This window comes from Rhinoraja longicauda, chromosome 32, assembly GCF_053455715.1.
Source record: "Rhinoraja longicauda isolate Sanriku21f chromosome 32, sRhiLon1.1, whole genome shotgun sequence".
Taxonomy (NCBI): domain Eukaryota; kingdom Metazoa; phylum Chordata; class Chondrichthyes; order Rajiformes; family Arhynchobatidae; genus Rhinoraja; species Rhinoraja longicauda.
Genome location: NC_135984.1, coordinates 11,487,474 through 11,508,394, shown reverse-complemented (window position 1 = coordinate 11,508,394; position 20,921 = coordinate 11,487,474). Strand labels below are relative to the sequence as shown.

General features: G+C 45.6%; 1 protein-coding gene across 1 annotated transcript in view; it reads right to left on the bottom strand.

The window, feature by feature from the left end:
- Window positions 1-20,921, bottom strand: part of abcg4a (ATP-binding cassette, sub-family G (WHITE), member 4a) — a 113,838-nt gene that overhangs the window by 23,547 nt on the left and 69,370 nt on the right. Inside the window, exons 3-6 of the mRNA XM_078427013.1 lie at window positions 10,921-11,038; window positions 9,297-9,429; window positions 2,528-2,578; window positions 1,428-1,573 (exon numbers count right to left, since the gene is read on the bottom strand). Coding sequence (XP_078283139.1) covers window positions 1,428-1,573; window positions 2,528-2,578; window positions 9,297-9,429; window positions 10,921-11,038 — 448 coding nt within the window. The remainder of the gene's footprint in view (window positions 1-1,427; window positions 1,574-2,527; window positions 2,579-9,296; window positions 9,430-10,920; window positions 11,039-20,921) is intronic.

The following is a 20,921-nucleotide window of genomic DNA, read 5'->3' as shown; positions in this document are numbered from 1 at the left end:
GAGAGTGAGAGGGAGAGTAAGAGAGAGAGTGAAAGAGAGAGTAAAACGGAGAGAGGGGGAGAGGGGGAGAGGGAGAGGGGGGAGAGAGAGAGGGGGGCAGAGGGAGAGGGGGAGAGAGGGGGGAGAGGGGGAGAGAGGGGGGAGAGAGGGGGGAGAGAGGGGGAGAGAGGGGGGAGAGAGGGGGAGAGAGGGGGGAGAGAGGGGGGAGAGAGGGGGGAGAGAGGGGGGAGAGAGGGGGGAGAGAGGGGGGAGAGGGGGGGGGGAGAGGGAGAGAGGGAGGGAGAGAGAGGGTCAGAGGCAGAGATAGAGAGGGTGCAGCAGCAGGAGAGAGAGGACAGATGGAGGGACATAGATAGAGAGGTAGAGAAATTGTAAATATGATTATACATCCAGTGCTCATAATACATCAGTGGCCATCAGTTGCCCAGTTTCTCTCCTCGCACATCTCTTGATGAGGTCGATACATCTGTGTTGCATCCATTCACTGACCAGTCAACAAAGGTCCATTAAGATCATTATTTTTGTTTGGTGAGTTGTTCGGTGTTTTCCAACTCAAGGGGAGGGAAACAAATGAAGAATCTCTCGGTCGATGGACTGAGCAATCCTACAGAAATACCAAGGAATGGTACCTTTCCATGGTTCTTCCATTCCTGCACATGTGCAGATGTTCATTAGTTGTGGAAAGAAGGGAAAGGAAAGATGATGTGGCTGGGCTGGGCTGCGATGTTCACTGTCATTGTCCTAATCTCTCACCCGAATGGCCAACCTGTTGTTTTGAGACTGTGTTACCTACCCTGGACACTGGGGTAACATCCTGCTTGCATTTATTCTGTCGAGCCCTGTGTGAATGATATACGTTTCAATATGTTTACTGCTGATCCTCCCCTGCACTTTTGTTTTGAAGAGTGGTCCTCAGTGTGCTGCAGCTGAGATCACACCTGGAGTGTCACACCTTGCTCTTGGATCCATGGACCTCATCTCTTTAGACTTGAGAGACACAGCGCGGAAACAGGCCCTTCGGCCCACCAAGTCCGCGGCGACCACGGATCACCCACTACACTAGTGCTATCCCACACACTTGGGACAAGTTACAATTTTACCGAAGCCCACTAACCTACAAACCTGTACCACTATTGGAGTATGGGAGAAAACTGGAGCACCTGGAGTAAACCCACGCGGTCACAGGGAGAGTGTACAAACTCCGTACAGACAGCACCAGTAGTCAGGATCAAATCTGGGACGCTGGCACTGTAAGGCAGCAACTCTACCGCTGCACCATTGTGCCTCCCTGCTCCACAATACACACACTGGTATGAATGCAACATGAGGGACAGAGTAAACCAAGAGATGGTTTAGGCGACTACACACACACGTGCTCTAACTCCAGAGAAGTGACCCAATTCTTTGGGGCTTACCACTCCACTTACCTAGTTGGCTCGTCAAAGAACATAACAGGAGGGTTGTTGACGAGCTCCAGGGCAATGGCCAGCCGCTTGCGTTGTCCACCAGACAGAGAGACGGTCCGGGTGTTTGAGCACATGAGCAGTCCCAGTGCAGTCAGAATCTCATTCACCTTAAAGCAGAAATTCACTCAGATGGCGCAAACCAGGCAAACAACTGTGTAAGAAAATAACTGCAGATGCTGGTACAAATCGAAGGTACTTATTCACAAAGTGCTGGAGTAACTCAGCAGGTCGGGCAGCATCTCAGGAGAGAAGGAATGGGTGACGTTCTTCAGTCTGAAGAAGGGTCTCAACCCGAAACGTCACCCATTCCTTCTCTCCTGAGATGCTGCCTGACCTGCTGAGTTACTCCAGCACTTTGTGAATTAAGGCAAACAACTGTGGCGCCTTCACGCCCACGTTGGTTTTGCATACAGCCTGTCATTGCTGGCGATTTGCCAGCAGCCTCACGAGAAGGTACAGCCACAAGAGCTCAATAACAACTCCCAAGTCAGACGCACTAATTGGCCTTATCTGCACACGGGTTATGATTGTTGAGAATGTAGGTAAGAGGGGCTTCTGGAATAAACGTGACACAAAGTGTCTGGCTCAGCTAAGTGTCGTTTGTTCTTTGCTTTCTGTCGTGGGATTCAGTAGGTTCTACACAACTACCGATTACTCCATTATACAATTAGTGTAGATGAGGCATGTTGGAAGACGTGGGCAAGTTGGGCAGAGGAGGCTGTTTCCACACTGTATGATGCTATGAGTTGCGAATTGTGAAGCTGGAGGAAGGAATTTGGGTGGAAGGGGAGGGAGAGAGACGTGATATCCCAACATATTCTCCTGTCATGAAAAGCTTTCTCACATGGGGCACCAATCCACAAATCGTATTTTTATTTACCTGACTGGGTCTGGAAAATTGTTGCAAAACTTGAGGCAAGCACGATTGACATTCTCTGCGCCGATATATTTGTGCTTTCAATTTGAAAGCCCTTGATTCATAATTGTTCGACAATGCCTCCAATTAATAGCACAAACTAAAGTTCACTTCAAGCCATTATCAAAAGAAGCCGATCACTCACCAGTTCCTTCTTCACTTCCAATTTCTCTTTCAGCTTGAGGTGGGCTGAGACCTTCAAACAAAGCAATAACATTCAACGTTTCAGGGAAAAAAAAAGTGAAATAATACAGCTCAGGAATCAAAGTGCAGATGGTACACTTTCTCTCAGAAATAAATGCGCCAATTAACAATCTGTAATTGCCGGAAACATAAGGGCACAATTCTTCAGTTCTGTTTACAGGTAATTAATTAAGAGACAAATGCATTTACAATCATTTCCCTGATTGTTGCTATGGGTAATTTCGCTTCAAGCGATTATCTTCACTGAACGCTGGCCTCAACAATTACATTGGTGGAGGATGAATCTTCACGTGCAACTGGGCTGTGGAGCAACAGAAAGGGGTACAGAGGAGGTTTGCCACAATGATGTCTGGATTCGAGGGTGCTAGCTACAAGGAGCGGTTAGACAGACGGAATGGTGAAGGATGAAGGCAGACCTGATAGAAGTATATACATTCATCAGAGGCAAAGATAGGCAGTCAGAACCTTTTTCCCAGGATGACAATATAAAATACCAGAGGGCATAGCTTGAAGGTGAGAGGGGTAAAGTTTAAAGGAGGTGTGTGCGGGGCAAGTCTCTTTTACACAGTGGGTGGTGGGTGTCTAGAACACACCATCTGGAGTAGTTGAGGCAGATATAATAGCGTAATTCAAGAGCAGGGAAGGAAGCTGTTTGGCCTAACCAACAAGTGCAGGTGAGAAAGAGAAGTGAAGAAAGGAGGGAGCAAAGGAGGAAGTAAATAAGGGCAGCACAGCACCACTGCTGGTAGAGCTGCTGCTTCACAGCACCAGAGACCCCGGCTCATTCCTGCCTTGGGCGCTCTCTGTGTGGAGTTTACACGTTCTCTCCGTGACTGCATGGGTTTCCTCCAGATGCTCTGGTTTCCTCCCACATCCCAAAGACGTACGGCTTTGTAGATTAATTGGCCTCTGTAAATTGCCTCGAGTGTGTAGGGAGTGGATGTGAAAGTGGGATAACATAGAACTGGTGTGAGCAAACAATTGATGGTCGGCATGGACAGTGGGCCAAAGGGCCTATTTCCATGCTCGATCTTTCAATCAATTCAATCTATTGCGATTCTCTGTGAGAGCAACTCAGTCAGTCCCATTTCCCAGTTAGACCTGCCATTTATTTCCTCTTTTAGCATCTATCCAGTGACCCACAGACAGGATGGGTTGATCTGCTTCTGCTAAATTAATGCCACGTGATAACTACCTACTGCAAAAAAGAAAATCCCTCAGGTCACCCTAATTCTCGTGTGAATCACTTTAAATCTGTGTTCTTCACCCAGTGAAAACATGTCCCCTTTATTCACTTGGCTGCAGTCGTTCATCGTTCTTGAACCTGTATCAATTTTCTGCTCACAGGTGAACAGCCCCCATATCTCCAGCTGACCCGTGCAACTGATGCAGGAGTGGAGTTGCTGTCTTGCAGCGCTTGCAGCGCCAGAGACCGAGGTTCGATCCCGACTACAGGTGCTGCCTGTATCAAGTTTGTACGTTCTCCCTATGACCCCATGGGTTTTCTCCGAGATCTTCGGTTTCCACCAACACTCCAAAGACCTACGGGTTTGTAGGTTAATTGGCTTGGTATAGATATAAACTGTCCATAGTGTGTTAGGATAGTGTTAAAGTGCGGGTATCGCTGATACGGTGGGCCGAAGGGCCTGTTTCCACACTGAATCTCTAAACTAAAACTAAACTAAACTGGGATTGAACAATCCCCATCCCCCAGAGAATCCAGTACAAAATCCTCCTCATAACCTACAAAGCCCTCCATAACCTGGCCCCATCCTACCTGACCGACCTCCTCCACAGGCACACTCCCACCTGCACCCTCCGCTCTGCCGCTGCCAATCTCCTATCCCCCCACATCCGGACTAAACTCAGATCCTGGGGGGACAGGGCTTTCTCCATCGCTGCTCCCACCCTATGGAACTCATTACCCCAAACCGTTAGAGACTCCCCCACACTCACCACATTCAAAACATCGCTGAAGTCTCACCTGTTCAGTACTGCCTTCAACCACTGAAGGTCACCTCACCTACTGTCTCCTTTCTCTGTTCATTTATTTATTTACTTATTTATCTATTTATTAATTTCCCTATGTTCTCAAAATCTCTGTAAAGCGTCTTTGAGTATATGAAAAGCGCTATATAAATAAAATGTATTATTATTATTATTAATTAAATCCTCCCCATCCCTTCTCAAGGTTTCTCACACCCTTCCTCTGTAGCTGTGACCAGCGTTGTTTCCAAACATAGACAAGTACAAGAGAGAAAAAGGAATAGAATGACACGCAGAAAGGCTGAGAAAAAAGCATTAAACATTAACAACATTAAAATAAATACAACTATTTGAGATCACACGTGTGGGAACTGATAGATTCTGTGAATAAACTTTGGCACGGTAGCTTTTGAGATTTGAGGAAGAAAGTAACCGCATGTGAAAACAGAGAGAGAAGAAACTGCAGATGCTAGAAGCTTGAGCAAAACGCAAAGTACTGGAGGAACTCAGCGGGTCAGGCAGCATCAGGGGCAGGAATGGACAGACAACGTTTTGGGTCAGGACCCTTCTTCAGTGTAATCTTGAGCAAAACACAACGTGCTGGAGGAACTCAGCAGGTCAGGCAGCATCTGTGGAGCATCTTGACAGGGTCATCTGTCCAATCCCTCCACAGATGCTCCCTGACGTGTGGAGTTCCTCCAGCACTTTGTGTTTTGCTCAAGATTCCAGTACCTGCAGTCTCTTGTGCCCAGGGACTATTGTAATTAGGGAAGGTGGGCTGGATAGATTTGCTCTCTCTCCAGAGATGCTGCCTGTCCTGCTGAGTTACTCCAGCATTTCATGTCTATTTTTGGACTGGATAGAATCTGTTCTTCTTTTGTCTTGAACATTTGTGTTGCTGTCAATTATTTCTTCGATGCTGCAACCTTGCAGCGTAGATAAGCCCAGCCATTCTGAATCGGTGAGATATTTTAATTTCCTGTGATAAACACACATGCACAGTAGGTGCTAACCTGCATCTTTAGACTTTAGACTTTAGAGATACAGCACGGAAGCAGGCCCTTCAGCCCACTGAGTCTGTGCTGACCAGTAATCGCCCATGCATGAGCACTACACTACCCTACACACTAGGGGCAATTTACAATTTTATTGAAGCCAAACAAACCTGTACATCGTTGGAGCATGGGAGGAAACCGAGAGCACCCAGAGAAAAACACATGAAGGTCACGGGGAGAACGTACAAACTCCGTTCACACAGCACCCGTGGTCAGGATTAAACCCGTGTCTCTGGAGGCGTAGGGCAACAATACTGCTGCCCCAATGTCCTTTGCTTCAGCGAAGTGAAGTCAACAGAACTGTTTCTCTCGTGAATCCTCTGCACAGAAATTTCAAGTAACATTGGAAATGAGTGGAAATTGAGGCCCGCGGTTGAACTATTCAACCTTGGAATCCGAGGCCAGTGCGGGAGCTATTGCCAGAGATTGGGTTGCAGTTTTCCCAGGTGGAGATCATTTGTTGGGGGGATTTATTCCTGTGCCTTTGTGTCCTGTTCAGCCCTTTGAATTTTTCCCTCTCTTGTTTCTAAAGAACCGCAGAAGGATCGTTTCACTTCAACGCGTTGGCGCCCGTTTTGTTTTTTTGCGTGCTTTCAAAATAAATGCTTTGTAAAACTGGCACACGGCAGTGTTACAGAAACAAAACCAGCGTGCAAACGGAGGAGGAAGAATATTTGTAGAGCGATCTCCATCCCACACTCTTTCAATCTATGCAATGTATCGCCATTCTTATAGAGAGACCTGATCCTGCTTTCAGTGGTAATGTAATCTGGTGAATTGATTTGCAAACCAGTTCTCTTGCTTGGCAAACAAGGGCAAGCGGATTGAGAATGTCACGATCACAACAACTTTGACGTTTCCTCTGCCGCTCGATATCATTGAATAAGTTCTGATTTTTTGGACACTTAGATTCAAAGTAACCAATTTCTCCAACTTGCATCAGAAATGGGCAGTTCTCTATGCATGGTCACCAATTAGAGGCATTAACTTTCTACGGATGCTACTTGATCTGCTGAGTGTTTCCAGCTTGCATACTTTTATTTCAGATTTCTGGGACCCGCAGTTGTTTATAAATCAAGGAATTGGGGGGCACCAGAGTGTGTTTGATGCTTAGTTTTCCATCTCGGGCACAGTCTGATGTGCACGTTCCTGCCTGTGCAATGGTTGGGGGAGTCCAGAACCAGGGGCCACAGTTTAAGAATAAGGGGTAGGCCATTTAGAACGGAGATGAGGAAAGACCTTTTCACTCGGAGAGTTGTAAATCTGTGGAATTCTCTGCCTCAGAAGGCAGCGGAGGCCAATTCTCTGGATGCTTTCGGGAGAGAGCTAGATAGAGCTCTTAAGGATAGCGGAGTCAGGGGGTATGGGGAGAAGGCAGGAACGGGGTACTGATTGAGAGTGATCAGCCATGATCACATTGAATGGTGGTGCTGGCTCGAAGGGCCGAATGGCCTACTCCTGCATCTATTGTCTATTGTTCTTAGCAACCCACCTGAAAGAAGATTTGGCAAGTTCAATCCCATTGTTTCATCCCACAGCACACAAGCACACCACCGGTAAAGAGGCAACCTGCGTGGGTTTTCTCCAAGATCTTCTGTTTCCTCCCACACTCCAAAGACGCAAAGGTTTGTACGTTAATTGGCTTGGTATAATGTAAAGAATGTCCTTAGTGTATGTAAGGTAGTGTTAATATGCGGGGATCGCTGGTCGGTGCAGACCCAGTGGGCCGAAGGGCCTGTTTCCGCGCTGTATCTCTAAACTAAACTAAACTAAAGAAAGACCAGGAAGAATGGGAAACCAGATCCTCAAACGTGGGTGGATGGCAAGTTAAAAGCAGGCTTTTTAAATCCCTAAAATATAATCTCCTCTCTAAACAACTCTCGTCTCTCCACCGGTGATTACCAATTAAAACTCAATCCATGTGTTGAAGCTTCTCCATACCCTCACTCCCTCTGCATTTCTGTAACCTATTGCAGGTTCTGTGCTCCAACACATCTGCATTCCTGCAGTTCTGGGCTCCTGCCCATCTCCTGCTTCCTTTGGCTCACATCTAACGACCTGTAACTTCAGTCCTCTTGGCCCTCTCTCTGGAACCTGACAGTGAACTATTGACTTCAGAGCAGGTTTGCAGAGGTCAGGAATTCTATAGAGATACAGCGCGGAAACAGGCCTATCAGCCCAATGAGTAGGTGCCGACCAGCGATCACCCCAAACACTAGCTCCATCCTACACACTAGGGACAATTCACAATTTTTAACAAGGAAAATTAACCTACAAACCTGTACATCTTTGGAGTGTGGGAGGAAACTGGAGCACCCGGAGAAAACGCACGTGGTCAGAGGGAGAACGTACAAACTCCATATAGACAGCACCCGTTGTCAGGATCGAACCCACGCCTCTGGCGTTGTAAGGCAACAGCTTTACCTCTGCACCACTGTGCTGTCCAACCTTCTAATTGGATAGCTGGATGACTATAGTTCTGTTAGGGACTGCTGGCTACATTCTGTATCGTTTACACAAATATACGTCCAACACATTGAACATCATAGATAGACACAAAAAGCTGGAGCAACTCAGTGGGTCAAGCAGCATCTCTGCAGAAAATGGATAGGTAATGTTTTGGGTCAGGACCTTTCTTCCAACTGAATCTGAAGAAGGGTCCTGACCCGAAACGTCACCCGTCCATTTTCTCCAGAGGTGCTGCCTGACCCGTTGAGTTACTCCAGCATTTTGTGTCTATCTTTGGTAAAAACCAGCATCTGCAGTTCCTTTTTATCGTATTAAGCATCTTGACTGTAAAAAACCCCCCGCCTTTTTTGATAATCACCTTAAATCAGAGATTTCCGGTTACCTACCAATGCAACAGGCTTCTCTTAGGGAATGTTATCCATGATTTTGAACATCTCCAACTTAAGTCAACTTAGTGTTTGTGCCTCTAAGAAAAACCTATGGAGTCACAGTGAGATACAGCATGGAAAGTGGCACTTTAGCCCATCAAGTCTGCCACTGTGCCACTCTAACTTCCTGGAGACTTTGTCGAGCATTTTCAGATATGGACAATATATTCAACTAGACATGAAGTTTCTTGTCTTCAGCACTGCCCCGGTAAATTTCCACACCCACTTCAGTACATTGATGTATTTCCTACAGCACAGTAGCCAGAATTGAACATGGCCCCCAGATGAGACAAATTCCCAACAAGAGTCATAAGTTCCTAAGACAGGGTGGCGCAGTGGTAAAGATGCTGCCTTACAGTGCTTGCAGGCCAGAGACCCGGGTACGATCCTGACTACGGGTATTGTCTGTACGGAGTTTGTACGTTCTCCCAGCGACCGCGTGAGTTTGCTCCGAGATCTTTGGTTTCCTCCCACATTACAAAGATGTACAGGTTTGTAGGTTAATTGGATTGGTATAAGTGTAAATTGTCCCTAGTGCGTGTAGGATAGAGTTAATGTGCAGGTATCTGTACATTTCCGCTCTGTCTCTCCAAACGAAACATAGGAGCAGATTCGGCCCATCAAGTCTACTCCACCATTCAATCATGGATGGTCCATCTTTCCCTCTCGACCCCATTCTCTTGCCTTCTCCCTGTAGACCCTGACACCCGAGTCACGCAGGTCGCTGTTACTTGTCGCGTGTAAATAGCAGGCCTGTGCCCCAGCAACTTACCATCATGGCTTCCAGCACACTGAGGTGTGGCAGCAACATGTCATCTTGCATGATGTAGCAGGACATCTTTCTAAATGTTCGCAAATCCCGTGGCTGTCCATTTACAAGGATCTGGCCTTTCATTCCCGTTTTCCTAAAAGGAGCACAAGAGGAGTACAAATCATCATAAAATAGTTATTTTTGTCGAATACCGAATTATAACCAACCGAAGCCATTCAGCCCAACGGACTGATGTTCACTCTCAATATACATTTCCTTATACACTTCACAGTGGCCTCTACTTAACTAGTTCTTTGATAGCAAGAACCATATTCCAACAAATATCTGGATTTATTAATAACTATCTTATCCTTTTGAGCAACAGTTGTGGTCTCCTTATCTCTTTCCATTTGAAGCAGGAAATGTTCATCCATTGATGCCTGCTATGATTCACAATTACCACTTCACCTTGGCCCAAACCTATAAACATGACACAAGGACCAGCAGGCCACACGGCAGGACTGGTTCACCTACTGCGGAACTGGGAATCGTGCCTGAAGAAGGAAGTGCCCAAGCCCGAGCCCGGGTTCCCCTCAGTGGCGTAGCCGTAGAGTTGCTGCCATACAGCGGCAGAGACCCGGGTTCGATCCTGACTACGGGTGCTGTCTGTACGGAGTTTGTACTTCTCCCTGTGACCACGTGGGTTTTCTTCAGGTGCTCCAGTTTCCTTCCACACTCCAGAGACGTACAGGTTTTTAGGTTAATTGGCTTCAGTAAATATTTGTAAATTGTCCCTAGTGTAGAGGGTGGTTGTTGCTTGGTGCAGATTTTGTGGGCCAAAGGACCTGTTTCCACGCTGTATCTCTACAGTCTAATTTAAAAAAAATTTTTTTTAGCGATACAGCGCAGAAACAGGCCCTTCGGCCCACCGGGTCCGCGCCGCCCAGCGATCCCCGCACATTAACACTATCCTACACCCACTAGGGACAATTTTTACATTTGCCCAGCCAATTAACCTACAAACCTGTACGTCTTTGGAGTGTGGGAGGAAACCGAAGAACTCCGAGAAAACCCACGCAGGTCAGGGGGAGAACGTACAAACTCCGTACAGACGGCGTCCGTAGGCAGGATCGAACCTGAGTCTCCGGCGCTGTATTCGCTGTAAGGCAGCAACTCTACCGCTGTGCCACCGTGTTTAAAGGAAAGTTGCCGATCCCGGCCCAGTGCTCACTCCCGAGGATTGGAGAACCAGAGAGGACGTGGAGGGAGTTGGCGATGGCCGACGCAAGAACAAAGGGCTGGTAAGAAGAACCAGGGCCCTCAAGGTCGCTGCGGGAGGGGCCCCTGGAGCAGAAGTGTGGAATGATGGCCGGGCAAGGTGAGGAACGACGGTTTGCCAGATGATCCAGATGGAGGTGAAGGCTGGAATGGGCCTTTGATGCCTTTGGTCATTAAAAATGGCTCCAAACCTGGTGACTCTTGTATACGGTCCCCGTGGGCTATTTCTATACACTTTGTACCTAATCTGGAATTGTGCTTATGTATAGTAATAATTTACTTAACAGTATGCAAAAAGAATCAGTTAGCAATCAGTTAATCAGTGTAACGATGCAAGAATCAATAGCAATAAGCATCTGTCACTCACCTATACCCCGCTAATATATTCATGAAGGTGGACTTCCCAGCGCCTGAAGGACCCAAGATGCCGATTAGCTCCCGACTGCAGAACCTTCCGGAGAGACATTTCAAAAGGGTCTTGTACCCTAAAAGACAAAGTTAAACAGTGCATGAAAATATGAGTTTAATTGGAAAAGATGATCCTTGGAAATTTAATAAAACGGAACTGCAGATGCTGGTTTATACCGAAGTTGGACAGAAAATGCTAGAGTAACTCAGTGGGTCAGGCAGCATCTTTGGAGAGAATGGATAAAGGATTAGACTGAAGAAAGGTCCCAACCCGAAACGTCACCCATCCAGAGATGCTGCCTGACCAACGGAGTTGCTCCAGCACTTTGTGTCTATCCTTGAAAATTAATTTAAATTTAGGATAGACTAGACCAAGTGGACCCGTTGGGCCCAAACCTCTTCTGCATTGGTGCAGCACCCTCTCCTCCCCTCTCCCCCTCCTTCCCCTCCCCCCCCTTCCCCTCACCCCACTCCATCCCCCTCAAACCCCCTTATCCTCCCTCCTCCCCTCCCTAGGAGATAGATTTAAACTTTAAAATGTGAATAACTTAAAAAATATAACACCGATCTCAATGAAACTTCTGCCATTAGCACCAAAGGGACGACGGTGAGTAAGATAGACAATAGATGGGCCTAAAATTGTTGCCCTATCGTGTACCGTTTTGGCTGTAGTTCAGGAACAAACAAACAAACAAACAAACGAGAGTTTTAGTATATAGATGGAAGTCTTCTTATTGTGTGGAGGGAACTGGACAGGCATAAAGGTTAATTTAAATTGTCATAAAACTGTAAAAAAAAACACCAGAAGGCTGTGATTTGGGAGATAGAAGAATTATACCAATGCAGCAGACCTTGCTCTATCCAATATAACAGTAAAGTACACTGTTATGGCACAGCAGAATATTTATCATCATATGCTTGATAAATCTGTGGATGTCTAATTGAATTACTGTTATGGCCGAGAATCTGCAAGTATCTAGCAACAGATGATATCCGAGCTTGAGCAAAATAATAACATTAATTTTAAATTCCTCTGGGTCATTACTTCAATAAATGTGATGTTAAACAAGGTGAGGTTTAAAGTGATTGGTTAGTCTGTTCCTAGCAATGGACTGGAATGAAGCCCAGCTGGCAGAGGTGGTAAAATGAATATCCAGACCCAGCATCAAAGGAGTCAGCTGAGCTCCAACATTCCCTAAATGAGGCTCAATTGATTGTAAGTATTATTATTATCATCCTTTAGGTCCAGGGGAGATAGGTTTGCGAGATAATTATCTGGGAATCCAGCATTTCTGTAGCATTTCTTTCCAGGAGGGCCATTTTAAACAAACGTTCAAGCTCCTATGCTGAGCTTTAGATTTTAGACTTTAGGGTTACAGCGTGGAAACAGGCCCTCAGGTCCACTGAGTCCGAGCCAACCAGTGATCAATTCGTATGCTAGCACTATCCTACACACTAGGAACAATTTACAGTTTTACCAAAGCCAATTAACCTATAAACCTATAAGAAAATAACTGCAGATGCTGGTACAAATCGAAGGTATTTATTCACAAAGTGCTGGAGTAACTCAGCAGGTCGGGCAGCATCTTGGGAGAGAAGGAATGGGTGACGTTTCGAGTCGAGACCCTTCTTCAGTAGAAGGGTCTCTGCTGGAGTAACTCAGCAGTTCGGGCAGCATCCCGGGAGAGAAGGAATGGGTGATGTTTCGGGTCGAGACCCTTCTTCAGAAGAAGGGTCTCGACCCGAAACGTCACCCATTCCTTCTCTCCCGAGATGCTGCCCGAACTGCTGAGTTACTCCAGCACTTTGTGAATAAATAACCTATAAACCTACATGTCTTTGGAGTTTGGGAGGAAACCGGAGCACCTGGAGAAAACCCACGTGGTCACAGGGAGAATGTACAGACAGCACCCTTAGTCAGGATTGAGCCTGGGTCTCTGGTGCTATAAGACAGCAACTCTACCACTGCGCCACTGTGACGCCCTTTGAAATGAGATAAAACTAAGCCTTGAAACAAAAACCTTGTGACTCTAAAGCAGGAGAGTTGGTGATTAAACTAACGGGACAGAAACACCTGGCATGGGGGGACTGCAGTAAGGCATGGTACGCAAGCAAGGAATTTCACTGTCACTTGTCACATGTGACAATAAAGTATTTAATTCAATTCAAATTCAACATCGCAGATTAACCACAAAGTTTTAATGGGTTCACATCCTTACTTCAGATATTTCTTCTCAATCTGTACTTCCTTATTTTAGCCTTCAAACCCAACAAGTTTTATCGGTCAATCTTAAAAGTTTTAAGTAGTGATGGATATTTGACATCTCAGAGACCCGCCTTCACCTCTGTACTGAGTCGTGGCACTGGTTCTGGGTCAGAAGCAAGGGCTTTAAACATGAATGTTCTTAGAGGGGATGTTAAGCCCAAGCATTATAAACATGTGAATATGTGCATGCCCTTAACATGATTTATTTTGAAATAATTATTCTCCGCCCACAATTGACCTGAACTCAGACTGCCGTTAAGAGTCAACCACATTGGTGAGTCTGAAGTGACATATAGGTCAGATAATTTAAGGAAGGCAGATTTTATTTCCTGAACAAAATGGGTTTTAACAAAATTTGGTAGAGTTAAGGGATCGCGCAGCAATGGTATAGTAGGCCACATCGGGAGCACAGGGTGCAGGAGATGAGGTTAGAGGAGGTTCACGTGACCTTTGTCTCACCTGGAAGGATTGCTGGGGTCCCGGGATGGAGCCAAAGGAGGAGGTATAGGGACAGGTGTCACATCTCCTGCGGTTGCAGGGGAAAGTACCCGGGGAAGGGGTGGTTTGGGAGGGAAAAACTGAGTGAGCCAAGGAGTTGCATTGGGAGAGGCAGCCATTTTGTTGGGTCTCTGGAAGAGACAGCTAATAATTGTTAAGAGACAAGTGCCCTCTCAATTGCAAACAGAGAAAATATGTATTTATCGTCTGCGTAATTTAGAACTACAATTTATTGGAATATAAATATAGTTGATGTATTGTAAAGTAAATTCTTGTTTAAAATGCAAAACAATAACATTCCTTTCAGAAACCATTACATGAAGGAAAACAGTAAATTGTAAATTGTCGCCAGTGTGTAAGATAGTGCTAGTGTAGGGGATGGTTAGCATGGACTCGGTGGGCCCAATGGCCTGTTTCCACGCTGTATCTCTAAGTAATAGGATGTTAGGAAATTTATCTCTAATGTACTGCCTTGGATTTGTGAGGAGGCCACTAAATTAGTCATTTGACAGACTGTGGTGCTGGTACAATGCAGAAGGGACAGAACATCCTACACCTGGTGGACATGATAAATGGGCAGCTTTAACAATTGCTCCATCGCTTCACTTTAGACTTTAGAGATACAGCACGGAAACAGGCCCTTCGGCCCTTAGTCCATGATGACCATCAATCTCATCATGCACTAACTCTATCCTACACACTAGGGACAATTTAACAACATACCAAAGCCAATTAATCTCCAAACCTCTATGTCCTTAGAGCATGGGAGGAAACTGGAGCACCCGGAGAAAACCCATGTGGTCACGGGGAGAACGTACAAACTCCATACAGACAGCAACCGTAGTCATGATCAAACCAGGGTGTCAGGTGCTGTAAGGCAGCAACTCTACTGCTGCACCACTGTGCCGCCCCTAAATCGCTGTTGTATTTAGCTAGTCCCATTCTGGTCATGTCTAATATTTCCCTTCCTACTATTTGCAAACAGCTATCCTGTCCGATACCTCGGCTGGTAGATACAATGTCCAGTTTTAGTCAGTTATGACATTCATAACCACTTTCAGATCTCTGAGCTAGGTAAGGGGCTGAAAGAAGTGGCAGGAACAGAGAGTTTCCAAACGTGATCAATAAGCCTTGCCAAAAAATATGCTTTGAGTTGGGCCAAAAGGCCTCTTTCTATGTCGTATGACTCTATGACTGTTATAGAGGTGTACAAAAACATGAGGGGAGTGGACTGGATGTACTGTACATAGTTAATAACGGTTGGAAGGATACGGATCAAATACAGGCAAATGGGACGAGCACAGATGGGTATCTTGGTCAGCATTGGCAAGTTGGGCCGAAGGGCCTGTTTCCAATCTGCATGAGTCTATGACGTCTCTGTGTGTAGACATGAAATGCTACCAGGGTGGGCATCAGGTATTGAGGATGTTGCACCCAGAGGGGGTGGGGAAAACAATGAATGCTTCCAAAAGGTTGTTGGAAAACTTTAAAATCAAGTCGAAGATGAGATCTCCTTTCAATATCTCAACGACTGCAAAACCGAATGTTGATGCATTTCCAGGCTGAGAATCAACAGTGTTGCACACGAGCTGGCAGGCTCTTTGATTAGCTCTTAGACACTGCTTTTCCTCACTTAAACGTATTTTAGACACTTCAATTAGATGCCAACAGCTAACAAAACCTCAGTTCAGGAGCAGATCTTGTTACATGATTAGCGTTGTGCGCGAGAGGAAGATGACATCATCGTGCAATGCTGGAAATAAAGCTGCCAACAATGACCGACTTTGCAGAAACTGGTAACAGCAAACAACCTGCCACTCCCTCACTCCCTCCACAAACACCCCCTCCCCCCCAACCCCCCCCCCACCCCCACCCCCCCCCCCCCCCCCCCCGCTCTTGTAGTAGGACGGGAAAAGTTGGAAGAGAGGTGGGGGTGGGCCAAAAAATCTTGGATAGCAACAGGGAGACTGGGGAAGGAGATGTCTCTGATGGTATGAAACCAGGGTGAACATGACGATTAAAAAACCCACAAAGTTCTGGAGTAACTTAGCAGGTCAGGCAGCATCTCTGGAGAGCATGGATAGGTGACGCTGCATGTTGGGTTAAGACTAGTAGGACTGTTAAAGAGTTTTTCAAAAGAGCTTGTACAGGGACAATAGGCTGAATGGCCTACTTCTGTGCTGTAATCTATACAAAGGTAAAGATGATATGACATCAAACGGTTTTGATGGTATCCTAGGCCACTCTTCACAGTGCACAAAATAAGCACAAGATATTGCACTGGGAATTATTAACGTTGAACGAATTCCTCAACATGACTGAAGCTCTTACAGGAATGGGACAGTCATTAGTACGTGTATGGAGACATGATAAGGTAGTCACGCCGAGATGGGCTGTGATTTTTGTGTCACCAACACACACATTTATTATTGCCTCTGCTTGTTTATTCCAAATACATCTGAAAATAAAGTTACAAAACACTATTGTTTGAGTTGATCCCTGACAATGTGGTCTAATTATACCTCTTCTCTTGGGTTGCTACCCCCTCTCTTTCTTTTCCCTTATATCGTGAACAATATCACTTCTGGCCTTGAAGTGCTTAATCTCACATATCTGTCACAATGACACAAAGAATTGGCATCTTCACATTTACTACAGCACAGAAGTAGGCCATTCAGCCTATCGTCCCAGTACAAGCTCTTTGGAAAGACTCTGCAACAGTCCTACTACTCTTATCAAGCCAACAGTCGAGATGTATTGAAGGTGTATCACTGGGTTAAATACTGTAGAACTAGAGGGTACCTTTTCAGAATTAGGGATAGGCCAGTTCAGACTGAGACGAGGAGGACTTCTTCCCCCTCTGCTTGGTGAACATTTGGAATTTGGGTTGCAACAGCTCAATTGTTGTGTCAATTCAAAGCAGAGATCAATAGTTTTCTGGACGTCAAGGGATACACAGATAGTGCTGGAAAATGGCGTCTAGGCAAGAGATCGGCCACAAATGGGACATGTGATGGCTCCTCCTTCTCCTGCAGTCCAACACCATGAATGGAAGGGGCAGCTTTGGATAACATTCCACTGGCCTGATTGCAGTCTATTTACAGTTTAACGGGATTAATAATTTTAATAGAGCTTGTCAGAAATGGGAGAATTTATGCCTCAAAGCATTCAACATACACCAAAATTAACCAGTAAAAGAAAAAAGATAATTTAACCTATTAATTATTCAGTAAAACTGAAATGAAGACATATATGCCTGCCAGTACAACAGGCTTTATGTAGAAAAGCTGGCCTATCAGCAAGTCGAAACTGGCTCTATAGGGATGAAATATTAATTTTCTCATCCATTTATGTAATTGGGAAAAAGATTAAAATTTTACACTTGCCAGAAAAAAAGTAATTGCACCATACATGGTAGTCACAGTTCACATGCTGCTTTGGACAATGCGGCATGTTTGAATTAGTATTGGATGTCAGTGGGCGGCAAACAGGCTTATCTCCAAGTCAGAAGGTTGCTCCATATTCTCAAGGACATGAAGTCTAAGTTGACACTCTGATGCAATCCTGAGGCATTGCTACCTTGTTGGAGTTGCCATCACTTAGCCGAGTGGTTCAGTTGAGACTCACTCCACAGTCAACCTGTACGCTATAAACTCCCAGTGTGAGAAAGATTCGCTAATTTATTTTAGTCAGGAGGAGAAACAAGGAATTGCAGATACTGGTTTACCTAAAAGGGCACAAAGCAGTGCAGCATCTCAGCGGGTCAGGCAACATCTCTGGAGAACATGGCAAGGTGATATTTCTGGCCGGACTTTTCTTCAGACTGAGCAATAGGAATCAGCGAGGGGGAGCAGTGAGAGACGATCTCACAGAACAGGGCGGCACAGCGATGCAATGGTAGAGTTGCTGCCTTACAGCGCCAGACACCCGGGTTCAATCCTGACTATGGGTGCTGTCTGCACGGAGTTTGTACGTTCTCCCGGAGATCGCATGGGTTTTCTCCGGGTGCTCCAGTTTCCTCCCACACTCCTAAGGCATACAGGTTTGTTGGTTAATTGGCTTTGGTGCTAGTATATGGGGGGATTATCAGTCGACATGGACGCGGTGGGCTGAAGGGGTATGTTTCTGCACTGTATTCTCCAAAGTAAAGTCTAAAGAACTCTTCCCTTGAAGAGAATTTGCAGTGGAGTAGTAAAATGGTAAAACAAGGAACTGCAGATGCTGGTTTATTAAAAAAAAGACACAAAGTGCTGGAGCAACTCAGCAGGTCGGCCAGCATCTCTGGAGATCATGGATAGGTGACGTTTTGGGTTGAGACCCTTCTTCAGACTGATGTAACATTGATTGAGTGATAAATATTGTGCTGCCTCACCAACCGGAGATTCACTCCTGGTAGTTTTCAGCAATAATGTTTGCCATTGCCGTCTAATGAGGCGATTGCTGTCCTTCCAATTGTTCAATCGACAAAGTCTCTGGCCAGCTTCATGTTCGCCAGTCGTTGGCACACACGGGAAGCCCAGCGATCGACCCCTGCCTGCTGATCATATGCAATGCTTGGTCATCCCAGGTGATTGACCTGGAAACACTCACAGCAAACATGATGGCTGCAAACTATCAGTGAGACAGGTGTCAGGTGGGGACAAACCCAATATTGATCCCTCAATCAATGTTACTAGACCAATGTATTGAATTATCGTCAAACTGGGAGTTTACGGTGTGCAAGTTGACCGTTGAGGGAATCTCAATTGACCAACTCAACTGTTTCCTTCCTTGGGATATAGAGCAGACTAATTTTCAACCACCCCTCGGCCCTATAAGGACAAGTAAAAAAACCATCAGCAAGATTTTCTATGCAAATCCCCGAGCAGGAAGAATACATTTAAAAGAAACGCAAACATTATCTATCGGCTGCTTTCCCTCATCTAAAATGTGTCAGGACCTTCCAGTATGAGACCAAAGCTAAGCATTGTATTCCGTGTGGCCTGCTGGTCCTTGTGCCACGTTTATTGGTTTGGGCCATTCCTTCTCTCCAAAGATGCTGCCTGTCCCGCTGAGTTACTCCAACTTTTTGTGTCTATCCTGGTTATATATATATATATATATATATATATATATATATCTGTTATACATTTTATAGCACTTTCCAGAACACCACAAGAAATGTAACGGTCAATTAAATACTTCAGGACTGCAATCACTTAAAGGAATTATGCAGTAGTCAATTTCAGCAAACTAAGGTTCCTGCTATCAACAATAGAAAAAGGGAGATGCTAACATTACTGGGTATAACACTGACCATGTTGAATATACCACGTCAGTCTGAAGAAGGGTCTCGACCCGAAACGTCACCCATTCCTTCTCTCCTGAGATGCTGCCTGACCTGCTGAGTTACTGCAGCATTTTGTGAAATAAATACCTTCGATGTTGAATATATAGTCACTGAGAAAGTATGAAGATTTTTGCATGGTTTTTGTTTTGAATTCTGGGATTGCTTCACAGCACCAGAGAGCCGGGTTCAATCCTGACCTCGGGTGCTGTCTGCATGGAGTTTGCACGTTCTTCCTGTGACCACTTGGTCCCCTTCATGTGCTCCGGTCTCCTCCCCCATCCTAAAGACGTGCAGGTTTGTGGGTTAAATGGCTCCTGTGAAAAGAAATGCCCCTAGTGCGCCGGGAGTGGACGAGAAAGTGGGATAACACAGAACTAGTGCGAATAGTTGATCGACAGTCAGCATAATCGTGTGGGCTGAAGGGCCTGTTTCCATGCTGTATCTCTAATTCTCAACTCAACATAAACTGGTGACTCAGACCAAGGCCTTCCTCTCTGACTAGACTAGTGCCTCATCCTATACAGCATGTATCTCCATTGAATTACCGAGGCATCATTTTGATTCAGAGACACAAGGGACTTGACCAACGGGCTGAAATCGCCTACTCGATTTATGTTTTAATCACACTGCATGTTGGTTGGCCTGTGGGTCATGTGATAAATAACGCTGCTTTATTTTTCAGTGAGACAGACTAATGGCATACAAAAACTGAAGCAAAAATACCGCGGATGTTAAACACTAAAAACTAAAATGATAGAAGGATCCAGAATGTATACTGGCCTAATTACAGGAAATAATCCAAGCTGAAATGCCACATTTAACACTTATTTTATATTGGAAGGAGCAACCAGTTTTATTTCAAAACATCTCAGTGCGGTGACAATTTGAACCACGTTTGATATTAGAGGAGATGATCAAAGCTTGGTCAGGGATTCAGGTTTCAAAAGACCATCTTAAAAGGAGGAGATTGGAGCAGTGGAAAGATGAAGTGGGGGAGTTACATTGCTTGGGGCATTGGTAACCTTCAAGTCATGGCTGCCCCAGCAAAGCAAGGAGGCTAGAATTATTGTGCAGAAAGGAACTGCAGATGCATGTACAGGTATATACCAAAGATAAGCACAAAGTGCTGGAGTAACTCAGCCGGTCAGGCAGCATCTCTGGAGAAAAAGGATGGGTGAAGTTTTGGGTCGGGGCCCTTCATGAGAGTCAGAAGAAGGGTCCCAACCCGAAACGTCACCCACCCTTTATCTCCAGAGAAGCTGCCTGATCCGCTGAGTTACTCCAGCACTTTGTGTCTATCTTCGAGGTTTCAATTAGGGCATCCTGGTATCTGAATGGGTTGCCAAGTTGTGGAGGCTGCAAAGATGGGTGGTTGAGTGAATTTCTTTGAGTGGTATTGCAAATGTAATTATGAAATGGTTTTTTATGGTGAACAACTTGTGCTCCATTTCATCTCACCCTCACAGAGCTTGCAACCCACATCAGAAGTTTTAACATCAACCTGAACAGGTCTGTACGGAGTTTGTACGTTCTCCCCGTGACCTGCGTGGGTTTTCTCCGAGATCTTCGGTTCCCTCCCACACTCCAAAGACGTACAGGTATGTAGGTTAATTGGGTTGGTAAATGTAAAAATTGTCCCTGGTGGGTATAGGACAGTGTTAATGTGCGGGGATCGCTGGTCGGCGCGGACCCGGTGGGCCGAAAGGGCCTGTTTCCGTGCTGTATCTCTAAACTAAACTAAATTAAACGTCAGACCTTAATTTCACATGGCAGACCCTCAGCTGGGCATTGTCCAACATTTCTGCAGAAATCAAACCACTATTTTCTGATTAGAAATTAAATCAACTAAACTGAATTGATTTTCATC